Source organism: Salvelinus fontinalis, chromosome 21 (genome assembly GCF_029448725.1).
Source record: "Salvelinus fontinalis isolate EN_2023a chromosome 21, ASM2944872v1, whole genome shotgun sequence".
Taxonomy (NCBI): domain Eukaryota; kingdom Metazoa; phylum Chordata; class Actinopteri; order Salmoniformes; family Salmonidae; genus Salvelinus; species Salvelinus fontinalis.
Genome location: NC_074685.1, coordinates 6,822,211 through 6,838,986, shown reverse-complemented (window position 1 = coordinate 6,838,986; position 16,776 = coordinate 6,822,211). Strand labels below are relative to the sequence as shown.

Below are 16,776 nucleotides of genomic sequence, written 5' to 3'. Positions count from 1 at the left end.
ACGGTTTGCAACTGCACATGGGGACAAAGATCATACTTTTTGGAGAAATGTCCACAGGTCTAATGAAACAAAAATAGAACTGTTTGGCCATAATGACCATTGTTATGTTTGGAGGAAAAACGGGAAGGCTTGCAAGCCAAAGAACACCATCCCAACCGTGAAGCACGGGGGTGGCAGCATTATGTTGTGGGGGGTGCTTTGCTGCAGGAGGGACTGGTGCACTTCACAAAATAGATGGCATCATGAGGATGGAAAATTATGAGGATATTTCGAAGCAACATCTCAAGACATCAGTCAGGAAGTTAAAGCTTGGTCGCAAATTGGTCTTCCAAATGGTCAATGACCCCAAGCATACTTCCAAAGTTGTGGCAAAATGGCTTAAGGACAATAAAGTCAAGGTATTGGAGTGGCCATCACAAAGCCCTGACCTCAATCCCATAGAAAATTTGTGGGCAGAACTGAAAAAGCGTGTGCGAGCAAGGAGGCCTACAAACCTGACTCCGTTACACCAGCTCTGTCAGGTGTAATCGGCCAAAATTCACCCAACTTATTGTGGGAAGCTTGTGGAAGGCTACCCGAAACATTTGACCCAAGATAAACAATTTAAAGGCAATGCTACCAAATACTAATTGAGTGTATGTAAACTTCTGACCCACTGGGAATGTGATGAAAGGAATAAAAGCTGAAATAAATCACTCCACTATTATTCTGACATTTCACATTCTTAAAATAAAGTGGTGATCCTAACTGACCTAAAACAGGGAATTTTTACTAGGATTAAATGTCAAGAATTGTGAAAAACGGAGTTTAAATGTATTTGGCTAAGGTGTATGTAAACTTCCAACTTCAACTGTATGTAGTGTACTGTAGTGGCTCAACAAATCACACTTTAGACAAAGCAACACGAAAAAAAATGTTTTTATTTATTTCTGAACTGTTTTATATAAGCAGTCCAACACATATGCTCTACCTGTCTTGGAAACAAAACAAAATTCATTAAAACAAAATCATTTTTATAACAATTATTGAATAATATCATTGTCGTCATAACCTCAATCGTAAGAGTAACCCAAAGCCAGTAGTATTTGTGGTACATGTAAAAGAGTGATGTGTGTGGACCAGTTCTCTACAGCAAGACGTCTGGTGCGAGCTCGTAGACAGGAGGCGCCATTTCCCCAAAACACAATAAATATGAAAGAGCATGAGTCTGGTATTCAAACAAAAATAATCATCTGGTAACTCGCAGGTTCAATAGCTAAAGTCTATGTGCAAGATCCGAGCCAATGTCTTCACCACAAACAGATTACTATACATCCAAATGCCAACCCTTTCCCAGCCCATCGTCATCTGAACAGAAATCTACATCGTTAAATCTTTTTAAATAATCCTAGAGCATTTGTCATTTCTATACACATATATTCATATATATACTTGAATTTGTTAGTTTTTATCCTTACTATATGCCATCCTTTTTCATTATCTAGCGCGTGTGTGTGTGTGTGACAAAAACATCTCCACTAAATAAACATACTGACAAGCGATTGAATGCAGCACGCACACACACCAATTGAACCCATTACAACCAAGCCCTGTGTGTGACAGGTAAAGGTGCCAAAAGCCAGATTCACTCCATGCTAGAACAAACATAGAAACACACCTCTCCTCACACTCTGCTCCACAGCACCAGTTGTTAGTTTTGTACCCTTTAAAAGACACACATTCCTCAGATTCAGGGGTTGAGTGTGTGGCCAAAGGCTGGTGCTGTGAGGGGTCAAGGTTGAGAGAGGAGAATTCTCATTGGTCTAGAACAGTCAGCCAAACAGCAACAGGCATTTGGCACATTGAACATCAAGTAAGTAACACATTGGCTTAAAAAGGTGCTACAAAGTCGTTTCAACAAAAACCAAACCCATTCATTTGGTTTAAAAACAATTAAAAGACACCATGAAAGGTGACAGGTATCTCTACAAGTCAGGGGGAAGTGATGTTGTTTTACAGGCTACTAAGAATAGCACCCTCCCAGCCCCACATGCAGGTCACAGCTGAGGAAATGCATGGTTATAACAGACAGGGAACATTGTACTGCATGAAAAAACAAACCCTGAAATTACAATTGAGTCAACAAATGGTTTCACCTCTTCCCCCTCTCTCTTTTCTAAAACATCTCCCGGCTGTGCGTTCATGTCATTAAGTTAAACATGTCATGACTCCAGCACAACTGCTTCTCCTAAAACTGTGAAACATGAAGCTGCATTCTGGGTCACAATCAGAAATCATTTATAGGAAAGTTCAAACCAGCCTGAAGTGAACTTACTGATGGTTTGTGGAGTCAACAACCTAACACCTCTCTCTGCACTGACGTCACTATACAGCCATTCCTGTGTCTGTCTGTAAATCTGCATGTGTGTGTGTAAATCTGCATATATGTGCGTGTGTGTGTGTAAAATCTACATCTGGATGGCTGCAAGACTATGGCATACACACAAATTAGGACTGCCCTGATACAATCACACAGCATTAGGCCCTCAGTGGTTCACAGATGCAGACACACACACACACACACACACACACACACACACACACACACACACACACACACACACACACACACACACACACACACACACACACACAGAGGTATGCACACTGCCAGGTGATTGAAAGCTGTCAGACCCCCCCTCCCCACAGAGAAGAGGACAGACAGACATGTATTGTAGAGTAGTACTGTTTTATACAGGAGATACAGAGAAAGACTTGGGCTTTATACACATACTGTGGCCCATAAAGACCGCTAGTCAGTCAGTAGATCCCTCCTCCATCTATGTCTCTGTCGGTTTGACGGTGTGTCCTTCATACACACCATCCCCTGTTCCTATAGTTACGAGTACAAGCGTTCCCCGGTCTCCATGGTTACCAGCAGCTGTACAGGAGCCAATCGGGGAAGTTTGTCCATGGTCACAAGAGTTCCGTGCCAGTGAGATCTGTATCAGGGGGCGATGCCTGCTTTCAAATGGGTCCTCCTGGGTGCTCAGGTGACTCAAGTAAATATTGACGTTGGCACTTTATGCACTTCAGTGATGAAGGGAGGACAAGAACAAAGGGTAAAAGTCTCTTCAAAATTCAAAGCAGCTTTCTTCCTCTCCTTTTTCATTCTCTGTTGAAGGAATGCAACCTGCTTCCACCGCTATGGCCCCATCTCTGGACACACAGCAACACACAGCGACAATTGCGTACGCACACACACACACACATGGACAATAGCATACGCACACACACAGGGACAATATCGTACACACACAAACACACAGGGACAATAGTGTACACGCACACACACAGGGACAATAGCGTACACACACGCACACACACAAACACACAGGGACAATAGCATACACACACACAGGGACAATAGCGTACATACACGCACGCACACACACACACACACACACACACACACACACACACACACACACACACACACACACACACACACACACACACACACACACACACACACACACACACACACACACAATAGCGTATACACACGCACGCACACATTGGGAGAATAGCGTACACACACACACACCGGGACAATAGCACACACCCCCCCAGCAACACACCGGGACAATAGCGTACACACACACACAGGGACAATAGTGTACACTCCCAGCAACACACAGGGACAATAGCACACACACACCCAGCAACACACCGGGACAATAGCGTACACACACAGCAACACACCGGGACAATAGCGTACACACACACACAGGGACAATAGTGTACACACCCAGCAACACACAGGGACAATAGCACACACACACCCAGCAACACACCGGGACAATAGCGTACACACACAGCAACACACCGGGACAATAGCGTGCGTACACACACGCGCGCACGCACACACACACACACACACACACACACACACACACACACACACACACACACACACACACACACACACACACACACACACACACACACACACACACACACACACACACACAGTAGCGTACACACACGCACGCATACACAGGGACAAAAGCGTACACACACACACCAGGACAATAGCACACACACACCCAGCAACACACCGGGACAATAGCGTACACACACACACACACCGGGACAATAGCGTACACACACAGCAACACACAGTTCATTGCCATTCTCTTGGTATGTCCCAGCAGGTCTTTGCTCCTGTTCTCCTTCTGCTTTTCTCTCCTCCCCTCCGTATGAGCCCACAGGAGAGGAATGTCATTGGTCCAGCCCCCTCTCTCAGAGCGATGCCGTTGGTCCAGATCTTCACCTCCTGCTTTAGGTCCCGCCCCTCCACTACAGTCAGACAATTATGTGGAGAGTGGCTGGCAGGTGTATGTGGCTCAGGTCCAGTCTCTCTGGGGGATGAGGGAAACAAAGAGAAAAGGAGAAGAGGGGCCCTAGTCTTCAGTCTCCTACTCCAGGGCTGCTTTCTGCTGCTCTGCCAGGTTGACTGGGTGGAATGCCAGTGCATTGGGGTAAGAGGAGTGTGTCATCATTGAGAAGGGTCTACCCCCAGGCTACAGTGGGAGACGGAGGGGAGAAAACACTCTGGACCTCTTTAGGTACATGTACATCTCTTTCCCTTCATCCCAGGGTCCCATGGTACGCTTTGGCTTTCAGAGGAGAGAGGCTGGCGGCTTGGTCCATACACACTCCAGGGCGAGAGTGTGGGGTGTTCCTGTGTGTGTGTGTGTGTGTGTGTGTGTGTGTGTGTGTGTGTGTGTGTGTGTGTGTGTGTGTGTGTGTGTGTGATTTATGTGTCTAGGGCTGGGGGGGGCGGGTTCATAGGGGATGAGGTTATAAGATGCGGTGTGTGTGTGTGCAGGTGTGTGGCCTACAGGCCGTTGCTGTTGTGGTGTGTGAGGGGAGGTTTGGAGAGCTCCACCCCCCCAGCCCGTCCCTTCCCAATGACCTTAGGGGCGCGACGCAGCAGCTTCTGGGCCTCAGTGAACGCCTCGGTCAGCTCCTTCTTCCACTGGACAAACTCTGGGTCACTCTGCAGACAGGGAACACACACCTTCCATTTTAATAACTTACAACTTGCACAATCATTTACAGAGACCGAGACAGTGAAAGAGGAAGAGACCGAGACAGAAAGATCTAGTAGTTTTCCTACGTACCTCACACTGCAAGACAAACTGCTTCCCTCCTTTGATGCGCAGCAGGATACACTTCTTATCTTTAATCTGGGTCTCCTCCACCGTCACAATCTGCTCCATCGTCAGCAGGTTTTGCTGTTGAACACACACCAACCAATCAGAAATTCACTTTGGGGAGAGAGGAATCAATCACAAACAAGCTGGGTATGAGATGGACCAATCAAAATGGAGCTATAGAGGAGAGGATTCTTTGGAACGGAGCTGAGTAAGGACGCTTCTCTGAACTCTGAACTGAGGAGACACTCCAACCCATCTACAGGGCCACTGCAGGAGGAAAGGAAGAGGAGGAGAGGAGGGTTGGCCAGTAGTGGTCAGACTTACCTTTATCTCTTTTACAGAATGTTTATGTTTTCATCCAGGCCTAGAGAATGTTTATGGTTTCATCCAGGCCTACAGAATGTTTATGGTTTCATCCAGGCCTACAGAATGCTTATGGTTTCATCCAGACCTACAGAATGTTTATGGTTTCATCCAGACCTACAGAATGTTTATGTTTTCATCCAGGCCTACAGAATGGTTTCATCCAGGCCTACAGAATGTTTATGGTTTCATCCAGGCCTACAGAATGCTTATGATTTCATCCAGGCCTACAGAATGTTTATGTTTTCATCCAGGCCTACGGAATGGTTTCATCCAGGCCTACAGAATGGTTTCATCCAGGCCTACAGAATGGTTTCATCCAGGCCTACAGAATGGTTTCATCCAGGCCTACAGAATGGTTTCATCCAGGCCTACAGAATGGTTTCATCCAGGCCTACAGAATGGTTTCATCCAGGCCTACAGAATGGTTTCATCCAGGCCTACAGAATGGTTTCATCCAGGCCTACAGAATGGTTTCATCCAGGCCTACAGAATGGTTTCATCCAGGCCTACAGAATGGTTTCATCCAGGCCTACAGAATGGTTTCATCCAGGCCTACAGAATGGTTTCATCCAGGCCTACAGAATGGTTTCATCCAGGCCTACAGAATGGTTTCATCCAGGCCTACAGAATGGTTTCATCCAGGCCTACAGAATGGTTTCATCCAGGCCTACAGAATGGTTTCATCCAGGCCTACAGAATGGTTTCATCCAGGCCTACAGAATGGTTTCATCCAGGCCTACAGAATGGTTTCATCCAGGCCTACAGAATGGTTTCATCCAGGCCTACAGAATGGTTTCATCCAGGCCTACAGAATGGTTTCATCCAGGCCTACAGAATGGTTTCATCCAGGCCTACAGAATGGTTTCATCCAGGCCTACAGAATGGTTTCATCCAGGCCTACAGAATGGTTTCATCCAGGCCTACAGAATGGTTTCATCCAGGCCTACAGAATGGTTTCATCCAGGCCTACAGAATGGTTTCATCCAGGCCTACAGAATGGTTTCATCCAGGCCTACAGAATGGTTTCATCCAGGCCTACAGAATGGTTTCATCCAGGCCTACAGAATGGTTTCATCCAGGCCTACAGAATGGTTTCATCCAGGCCTACAGAATGGTTTCATCCAGGCCTACAGAATGGTTTCATCCAGGCCTACAGAATGGTTTCATCCAGGCCTACAGAATGGTTTCATCCAGGCCTACAGAATGGTTTCATCCAGGCCTACAGAATGGTTTCATCCAGGCCTACAGAATGGTTTCATCCAGGCCTACAGAATGGTTTCATCCAGGCCTACAGAATGGTTTCATCCAGGCCTACAGAATGGTTTCATCCAGGCCTACAGAATGGTTTCATCCAGGCCTACAGAATGGTTTCATCCAGGCCTACAGAATGGTTTCATCCAGGCCTACAGAATGGTTTCATCCAGGCCTACAGAATGGTTTCATCCAGGCCTACAGAATGGTTTCATCCAGGCCTACAGAATGGTTTCATCCAGGCCTACAGAATGGTTTCATCCAGGCCTACAGAATGGTTTCATCCAGGCCTACAGAATGGTTTCATCCAGGCCTACAGAATGGTTTCATCCAGGCCTACAGAATGGTTTCATCCAGGCCTACAGAATGGTTTCATCCAGGCCTACAGAATGGTTTCATCCAGGCCTACAGAATGGTTTCATCCAGGCCTACAGAATGGTTTCATCCAGGCCTACAGAATGGTTTCATCCAGGCCTACAGAATGGTTTCATCCAGGCCTACAGAATGGTTTCATCCAGGCCTACAGAATGGTTTCATCCAGGCCTACAGAATGGTTTCATCCAGGCCTACAGAATGGTTTCATCCAGGCCTACAGAATGGTTTCATCCAGGCCTACAGAATGGTTTCATCCAGGCCTACAGAATGGTTTCATCCAGGCCTACAGAATGGTTTCATCCAGGCCTACAGAATGGTTTCATCCAGGCCTACAGAATGGTTTCATCCAGGCCTACAGAATGGTTTCATCCAGGCCTACAGAATGGTTTCATCCAGGCCTACAGAATGGTTTCATCCAGGCCTACAGAATGGTTTCATCCAGGCCTACAGAATGGTTTCATCCAGGCCTACAGAATGGTTTCATCCAGGCCTACAGAATGGTTTCATCCAGGCCTACAGAATGGTTTCATCCAGGCCTACAGAATGGTTTCATCCAGGCCTACAGAATGGTTTCATCCAGGCCTACAGAATGGTTTCATCCAGGCCTACAGAATGGTTTCATCCAGGCCTACAGAATGGTTTCATCCAGGCCTACAGAATGGTTTCATCCAGGCCTACAGAATGGTTTCATCCAGGCCTACAGAATGGTTTCATCCAGGCCTACAGAATGGTTTCATCCAGGCCTACAGAATGGTTTCATCCAGGCCTACAGAATGGTTTCATCCAGGCCTACAGAATGGTTTCATCCAGGCCTACAGAATGGTTTCATCCAGGCCTACAGAATGGTTTCATCCAGGCCTACAGAATGGTTTCATCCAGGCCTACAGAATGGTTTCATCCAGGCCTACAGAATGGTTTCATCCAGGCCTACAGAATGGTTTCATCCAGGCCTACAGAATGGTTTCATCCAGGCCTACAGAATGGTTTCATCCAGGCCTACAGAATGGTTTCATCCAGGCCTACAGAATGGTTTCATCCAGGCCTACAGAATGGTTTCATCCAGGCCTACAGAATGGTTTCATCCAGGCCTACAGAATGGTTTCATCCAGGCCTACAGAATGGTTTCATCCAGGCCTACAGAATGGTTTCATCCAGGCCTACAGAATGGTTTCATCCAGGCCTACAGAATGGTTTCATCCAGGCCTACAGAATGGTTTCATCCAGGCCTACAGAATGGTTTCATCCAGGCCTACAGAATGGTTTCATCCAGGCCTACAGAATGGTTTCATCCAGGCCTACAGAATGGTTTCATCCAGGCCTACAGAATGGTTTCATCCAGGCCTACAGAATGGTTTCATCCAGGCCTACAGAATGGTTTCATCCAGGCCTACAGAATGGTTTCATCCAGGCCTACAGAATGGTTTCATCCAGGCCTACAGAATGGTTTCATCCAGGCCTACAGAATGGTTTCATCCAGGCCTACAGAATGGTTTCATCCAGGCCTACAGAATGGTTTCATCCAGGCCTACAGAATGGTTTCATCCAGGCCTACAGAATGGTTTCATCCAGGCCTACAGAATGGTTTCATCCAGGCCTACAGAATGGTTTCATCCAGGCCTACAGAATGGTTTCATCCAGGCCTACAGAATGGTTTCATCCAGGCCTACAGAATGGTTTCATCCAGGCCTACAGAATGGTTTCATCCAGGCCTACAGAATGGTTTCATCCAGGCCTACAGAATGGTTTCATCCAGGCCTACAGAATGGTTTCATCCAGGCCTACAGAATGGTTTCATCCAGGCCTACAGAATGGTTTCATCCAGGCCTACAGAATGGTTTCATCCAGGCCTACAGAATGGTTTCATCCAGGCCTACAGAATGGTTTCATCCAGGCCTACAGAATGGTTTCATCCAGGCCTACAGAATGGTTTCATCCAGGCCTACAGAATGGTTTCATCCAGGCCTACAGAATGGTTTCATCCAGGCCTACAGAATGGTTTCATCCAGGCCTACAGAATGGTTTCATCCAGGCCTACAGAATGGTTTCATCCAGGCCTACAGAATGGTTTCATCCAGGCCTACAGAATGGTTTCATCCAGGCCTACAGAATGGTTTCATCCAGGCCTACAGAATGGTTTCATCCAGGCCTACAGAATGGTTTCATCCAGGCCTACAGAATGGTTTCATCCAGGCCTACAGAATGGTTTCATCCAGGCCTACAGAATGGTTTCATCCAGGCCTACAGAATGGTTTCATCCAGGCCTACAGAATGGTTTCATCCAGGCCTACAGAATGGTTTCATCCAGGCCTACAGAATGGTTTCATCCAGGCCTACAGAATGGTTTCATCCAGGCCTACAGAATGGTTTCATCCAGGCCTACAGAATGGTTTCATCCAGGCCTACAGAATGGTTTCATCCAGGCCTACAGAATGGTTTCATCCAGGCCTACAGAATGGTTTCATCCAGGCCTACAGAATGGTTTCATCCAGGCCTACAGAATGGTTTCATCCAGGCCTACAGAATGGTTTCATCCAGGCCTACAGAATGGTTTCATCCAGGCCTACAGAATGGTTTCATCCAGGCCTACAGAATGGTTTCATCCAGGCCTACAGAATGGTTTCATCCAGGCCTACAGAATGGTTTCATCCAGGCCTACAGAATGGTTTCATCCAGGCCTACAGAATGGTTTCATCCAGGCCTACAGAATGGAGCGAGGACAGACAACCTTACTGCACTGACAGACGGACAATGACGAAGAATACACTCACCACACCCATCACTCACCACACCCATCACACACCACACCCATCACATACCCATGAAAGCACATGCTTGTAAGTGGAAACAGACAGACGACCACATACGTGAACAACAGAAGAAGCACACCAACTGAATCACACACAACTTAGACACACAGGCACACAAAAACGGGAAGTAGAGGTGTGTGTGTTGCTCACCCGTGACTCCCCCTCTCCCCTCCACTCCACTCGGTTGGGGAACAGGTAGAAGTATCTGCGCTGCCACTGCGTCAGGAACGGGTTCCCCAGTTTCAACATGTAGCCGTGCATTATACAGTCCTTCCCCAGGGCATAGTCTACAACACACAAATACACACACGTGGAATGAAAAGCTTACCCACATGATGTGTGTGAGGTAGGGCTGCACAATGATAAGACACTATGTTCCACAATTACAACACAAGTCATATCATCAATACAAAAATATTGCAATATGACATTCAGTCCATATCGTGCATCTCTAGTGGGATATGTGTGGAGATGTGCGTCGTGTGTCTGTGTGTGTGGAGATGTGTGTGTGTGTGTGTGGAGATGTGCGTCATGTGTCTGTGGAGATGTGCGTTGTGTGTCTGTGTGTGTGGAGATGTGTCGTGTGTGTGTGTGTGTGTGTGGAGATGTACGTCGTGTGTGTGTGTGTGGAGATGTACGTCGTGTGTGTGTGTGTGTGTGTGTGTGGAGATGTACGTCGTGTGTGCGTATGTGGAGATGTGCGTCGTGTGTCTGTGTGTGTGGAGATGTGCGTCGTGTGCGTCGTGTGTGTGTAGATATGCGTCGTGTGTGTGTAGATATGCGTCGTGTGTCTGTGTGTGTGGAGATGTGCGTCGTGTGTGTGTGTGGAGATGTGTCTGTGTGTGTGGAGATGTGCGTCGTGTGTGTGTGTGTGTTGAGATGTGCGTTGTGTGTCTGTGTGTGTGTGTGTGTGTGATGTGTGTCGTGTGTCTGTGTGGAGATGTGCGTCGTGCGTGTGTGTGTGTGGAGATGTGTGTCGTGTGTCTGTGTGGAGATGTGCGTTGTGTGTGTGTGTGTGTGTGTGGAGGTGTGCGTCGTGTGTCTGTGTGTGTGTGGAGGTGTGCGTCGTGTGTCTGTGTGTGTGGAGATGTGCGTCGTGTGTGTGTGTGGAGATGTGCGTTGTGTGTGTGTGTGTGTGTGTGTGGAGATGTGCGTCGTGTGTGTGTGGAGATGTGCGTCGTGTGTGTGTGTGTGTGGAGATGTGTGTGTGTGGAGATGTGCGTCATGTGTGTGTGGAGATGTGCGTTGTGTGTGTGTGTGGAGATGTGCGTCGTGTGTCTGTGTGTGTGGAGATGTGCGTCGTGTGTGTGTGTGTGTGTGTGTGTGTGTGTGTGTGTGTGTGTGGAGATGTGCGTTGTGTGTCTGTGTGTGTGTGTGGAGATGTGCGTTGTGTGTCTGTGTGTGTGTGTGGAGATGTGCGTCGTGTGTCTGTGTGTGTGTGTGGAGATGTGCGTCGTGTGTGCGTGTGTGTGTGGAGATGTGCGTCGTGTGTGTTTGTGTGTGTGTGTGTGGAGATGTGCGTCGTGTGTGTTTGTGTGTGTGTGTGTGTGTGGAGATGTGCGTCGTGTGTCTGTGTGTGTGGAGATGTGCGTCGTGTGTCTGTGTGTGTGGAGATGTGCGTCGTGTGTCTGTGTGTGTGGAGATGTGCGTCGTGTGTCTGTGTGTGTGGAGATGTGCGTCGTGTGTCTGTGTGTGGAGATGTGCGTCGTGTGTGTGTGTGTGTGGAGATGTGCGTCGTGTGTGTGTGTGTGTGGAGATGTGCGTCGTGTGTGTGTGGAGATGTGTGTCGTGTGTGTGTGGAGATGTGCGTCGTGTGTGTGGAGATGTGCGTCGTGTTTGTGGAGATGTGCGTCGTGTGTGTGGAGATGTGCGTCGTGTGTGTGGAGATGTGCGTCGTGTGTGTGGAGATGTGCGTCGTGTGTGTGGAGATGTGCGTCGTGTGTGTGGAGATGTGCGTCGTGTGTGTCCTCCTCACCCTCCTCGTGGCGCAGCTGTTTGTTCTTGGCCCTCTTGCGGGCCTCGTTCTTGTCCGTGTCGGAGTTGACCGCCTCGTACACCGTCTCAGCCACCTCCTGCTGCCAGCGTTCTGAGATGACCAGGGGGAAGTTCTTATACAACTCCTGGTCACTGTCCAACAACTGGAGAGAGGGAGAGGTGAAAGGGGAGAGGAAGAGGAGAGAGGGAGAGGTGAAAGGGGAGAGGAAGAGAAGAGAGGAACGACACAGCTATGAGGTGTAAGGCTAAGTGAAGTCATGTCTGAGAACCACGACACCAGTCCTTGTGGGATCTGCTAAGCTGTGCAGCACCACTGTAATTAAGGCAGCCTGGAACGCTCCCAACGTTCCTAATACTGTTGTGTAATGTTAAACCTCTGTTGGAAGGACTTTCTCCCTGAACACTGATAGTCACGTTACACCTCAGCCTCCATGTGTGTGAGCATGTGTGAGCGTGTGTGTGTGTGAGCATGTGTGTGTGTGTGTGTGTGTGTGCGTTGCAGTATGATGTAGGTGAGTGTGTATATCAGGATTACCGTTTTAGCGGTTATATAATGCTGTGCTGTGGATTTGACTTTGATGCCCTTGGTGGTTTCATGAGATAAGGGGTGTGTGTGTTGGGAGCTTTACCTTGATGCCCTTGGTGTCCTCCTCATCAAAGGAACCAATGTCAAAAGCATCTGCTGCATTTACCTCTCCTCTAGGAGGGATGAGAGGGGGAGAATACTGGAGGAGAGGAGAGGGAGGAGAAGAGAGAAGGAAGAGGGGGGAGAGAAAGGGGGATAAGTATTAGAGAAGAAAAGAGGGTGAGTGAACAAAGCAACTACTACATTCCTACAGCAGAGGAGTAACCATGGCAACAGATGGAGAGAAAGAGAACAGGGACGACTGTCCAGACTGGGAGACTTTATAATGAACCTGGTCACCTGATTCAACACAAACACGCCTTACCTTCTGGAGATACACTTGTTGCCAGTCAATGCCTTTGAAGAACAGATGCTCCTTCACCTCTGGGGCCCTGTGTGTGTGTGTGTGTGTGTGTGTGTGTGTGTGTGTGTGTGTGTGTGTGTGTGTGTGTGTGTGTGTGTGTGTGTGTGTGTGTGTGTGTGTGTGTGTGTGTGTGTGTGTGTGTGTGTGTGTGTGTGTGTGTGTGTGTGTGTGTGTGTGTGTGTGTGTGTGTGGGTGGGTGTGTGTGTGTGTGTGTGTGTGTGTGTGTGTGTGTGGATGGAGAGAAAGGGAGCGAGAGAAAAAGCCAGATCATTCTCACATTGGAACAGTTTCATGTCCTAACAGCAGGTGGCAGTATTTCCAACAAAACCAAACTAGGTTACGGACTATTATAATGTATAGGCCTTTTATAGTATTCACACTAGGCCTTATACCCGCCACAAGGTTGGACAGAGAACCAATTGAAATGTTAAATTATGTTGCTCAGGACAGGTGCATGGTAAAAACAAATGGCTTTTGTTTAAAAACAAATGGCTTTTGTGTCAACGCACAATGCACTCTATTGGTGCATTGAAAAACAAATGGCTAGCCCAGAACAGTTAAATACTGTTTATGAGATATGCAGTCCAAGGTTGAAGTTTCTTAGAACCTGACATTAACAACAATGATTGTAAAACGATGTTAGTAGTAGCAGGTGTTTGGGTGTGTGTGGTTGTGTGCGCGTGTGTACCCTCGTCCCAGGCAGCCCAGTCTTTTCACCACATCTCTCTGCAGCAGACCCTCCAATAGACCCTTCAGCTCCACAGAGAACGAGTCCGGCAACTCCACGTTCTACGGAGAGGAGAGAGAGAAAGAGGAGATTAGTCTCATTTCCTTCTTTAACAAGATAAAATACTGACTTGATTTATCATGACAATAAAGCCTATTCAATATGTATTGAAAATTGAGAGGGAAGAAGAGGATGTGTTCTCCATCATTCCTTGTTCCATAGTATGTCCACAGTCCTCCTCCATAACACTCTCATTCCAAGCCCTCTAACTTTGGTGGTGATCATTTATCTAATAAAACCATTAAATCAGAATTCCTAACAGGGATTATATAGATTACTCAGATTAAGTGGCTGGATTAAAACCTAATCTGATTTAATCTCGACTGACAATACTTTCCTTGTTTAGCCCCTCCTAACAGTTCTCTCTGCTCTGATACTCCATAGTATTCTACAGTAGACATACTCTAGTCAAGACCAGGGGTGACCAACCCTCTTCAAGGAGAACTACCACATGTGCAGGTTTTGGTTCCAGCCCTGCTCTAAAACCTGATCCAGCTAATCGTGGTCCTGAGGCGTGCAACAAAACCCTGTGTGAGGGTAGCTTCTCAAGAGGGTTTGGCACGGCTGGTCTAGGCCTCCCCTCGTAGTCTATGGCTTTCTTTCTCCCCAATTTTATGGTATCCAATTAGTAGTTAGTCTTGTCCCATCGCTGCAACTCCCGTACGGACTCGGGAGAGGCGAAGGTCGAGAGCCATGAGCCCTCCGAAACACAACCCAGCCAAGCTTCTTGGCACAATGCTGGCTTAACCCGGAAGCCAGCCGCACGATTGTGTCGGAGGAAGCACGTGACCTGGCAAACGTGTCAGCGTGCACTGCGCCCAGCCTTCCACAGGAGTCGCTAGTGTGCGACGGGATCCCTGCCGGCCAAACCCTCCCCTAACCCGATTGATGCTGGACTAAATGTAGGCCACCCCGGTCGTGACCGGCTGCGACAGAGCCTGGACTCGAACCAGGATCTCTAGTGGCACAGCTAGTACTGCGATGCGGTGCATTAGACCACTGCACCACTCGGGACGCTCCCTCTATGTGTAATCTGACGCTGTTTGTAGCAGGCAGAGAGACGGATGCAAAGTAAGGATGCAAATTCACCTTTTTCCTGCCAGAAGCTCTTCTCAATGCTCCCTCTCCTGCCTCTCTCTCATTCCCTGGGCATTATGACACAGACTTGGCAGGAGGAGTTCTCTGTAACATCTGTGAAGATGATATCTCCAGGATATGTACTGCTGCGGGGGTGTGTGTGTGCTTTTGTTTCAGTGTATTGAAGGATAAATCCTTACTTTGCGTATACAGGGCCTTCAGACAGTATTCACATTCCTAGACTTTTTACACATTTTGTTGTGTTACAATCTGAATTCAAAATTGATTAAACAGATGTTTTGTCACTGCATACACACTATACCCCATAATGTCAGTGGATCATAAAAAATAAAAAACAAATGAATAAAAAATTAAAAGTTGAAATGTCTTGAGTGAATGCATCCAACCCCTCTGTTATGACCTAAATACGTTCAGGAGTAAAAATGTGCTTAACAAGTCACATAATAAGTTGCATGGACTCACTGTGTGTGAAATAATAGTGTTTAACATGGTTGTTGAATGACTACCTCATCTCTGTACCCCACACATACAATTATCTGTAAGGTCCCTCATCAAGCAGTGAATTTGAAACACAGATTCAACCACAAAGACCAGGGAGGTTTTTCAATGCCTCACAAAGAAGGGCACCTATTGATAGATAAAACAAATAAAAAAAGCAGACACTGAATTTCCCTTTGAGCATGAAGTTATTAATTACACTTTGGATGGTGTATCAATACACCCAGTCACTACAAAGATACAGGTGTCCTTTCTAACTCAGTTGCTGGAGAGGAAGGAAACCGCTCAGGGATTTCACCATGAGGCCAATGGTGACTTTAAACCAGTTACAGAGTGTAATGGCTGTGACAGGAGAAGACTGAGGATGGATCAACAACGTTGTAGTTACTCCACAATACTAACCTAAATGACAGAGTGAAAAGGAAGCCTGTACGGAATAATATTCCAAAAAGGCACTACAGTACCCACCCTTCTTGAACTCATACTTTACTGTTTTGGTTCATTTGAGGAAAAATGTAATTACTATGACTGTGATATGTGGTTCTCCCACCTAGCGATCTTATGCACTAACTAAGTCTCTGGAGAAGAGTCTGCTAAATGACTACAATGTCAAAGTAATACAGCAACAAAATGTGGCAAAACAATTTACTTTTAGTCCTGAATACAAAGTGTTACGTTCAGGTCAAATCTAATACACCACATTACTCAATACCATTCTCCATATTTTCAAGCATAGTGGTGGCTGCATCATGTTATGGGTATGTTTGTAAATCGGTAAGGTCTGGGGAGTTTATCAGGATAAAATAAGAAATGGAATGTCGGACAAAATCCTAGAGGAAAACCTGGTTCAGTCTGCTTTCCAACAGACTGGGAAATTAATTCACCTTTCAGCAGGACAATAACCTAAAACACAAGGCCACATCTACACTGGAGTTGCTTACCAAAACTACATCGAATGTTCCTGAGTGGCCGAGTTACAGTTTTAACTTAAATCTACTTGAAAATCTATGGCAAGACCTGAAAATGGTTGTCTAACAATGATCAACAACCAATTTGACAGAGCTTGAAGAATTTAGAAAAGAATAATGGGGAAATGTTGCACAATCCAGGTGTAGAAAGCTCTTAGACTTAGCCAGAGAGACTCACAGCTGGAATCGCTGCAAAAGGTGCTACAAAGTACTCACTCAGGGGTGTGAATACTTATGTAAATTAGATATTTATATATTTCATGGTCAATAAATTTGCAAACATTTCTAAAATAAAGTATTTATTTAATCCATGTTGAAGTCATGCTGTAACATGTGGAATAAATCAAGAGGTATGAGTACTTCTGTTCTGTGTCAACATGAACTAACCACATGCTGTGTGTTCAAGTGCGCATGAGGACATCTCAATGAGTGTGTGTG

At 46.8% G+C, this 16,776-nt stretch overlaps 1 protein-coding gene across 3 annotated transcripts in view; it reads right to left on the bottom strand.

The window, feature by feature from the left end:
- Positions 1-900: 900 nt before the first annotated feature.
- Positions 901-16,776, bottom strand: part of LOC129818102 (beta-adrenergic receptor kinase 2-like) — a 106,253-nt gene continuing 90,377 nt past the window's right edge. For all 3 annotated transcript variants that reach the window (XM_055873665.1, XM_055873666.1, XM_055873667.1), the window contains exons 15-21: positions 13,676-13,776; positions 12,949-13,015; positions 12,628-12,723; positions 11,979-12,141; positions 10,154-10,290; positions 5,169-5,282; positions 901-5,044 (exon numbers count right to left, since the gene is read on the bottom strand). In XM_055873665.1, the coding sequence (XP_055729640.1) occupies positions 4,883-5,044; positions 5,169-5,282; positions 10,154-10,290; positions 11,979-12,141; positions 12,628-12,723; positions 12,949-13,015; positions 13,676-13,776 (840 nt within the window). In that variant the 3' untranslated portion in view covers positions 901-4,882. The remainder of the gene's footprint in view (positions 5,045-5,168; positions 5,283-10,153; positions 10,291-11,978; positions 12,142-12,627; positions 12,724-12,948; positions 13,016-13,675; positions 13,777-16,776) is intronic.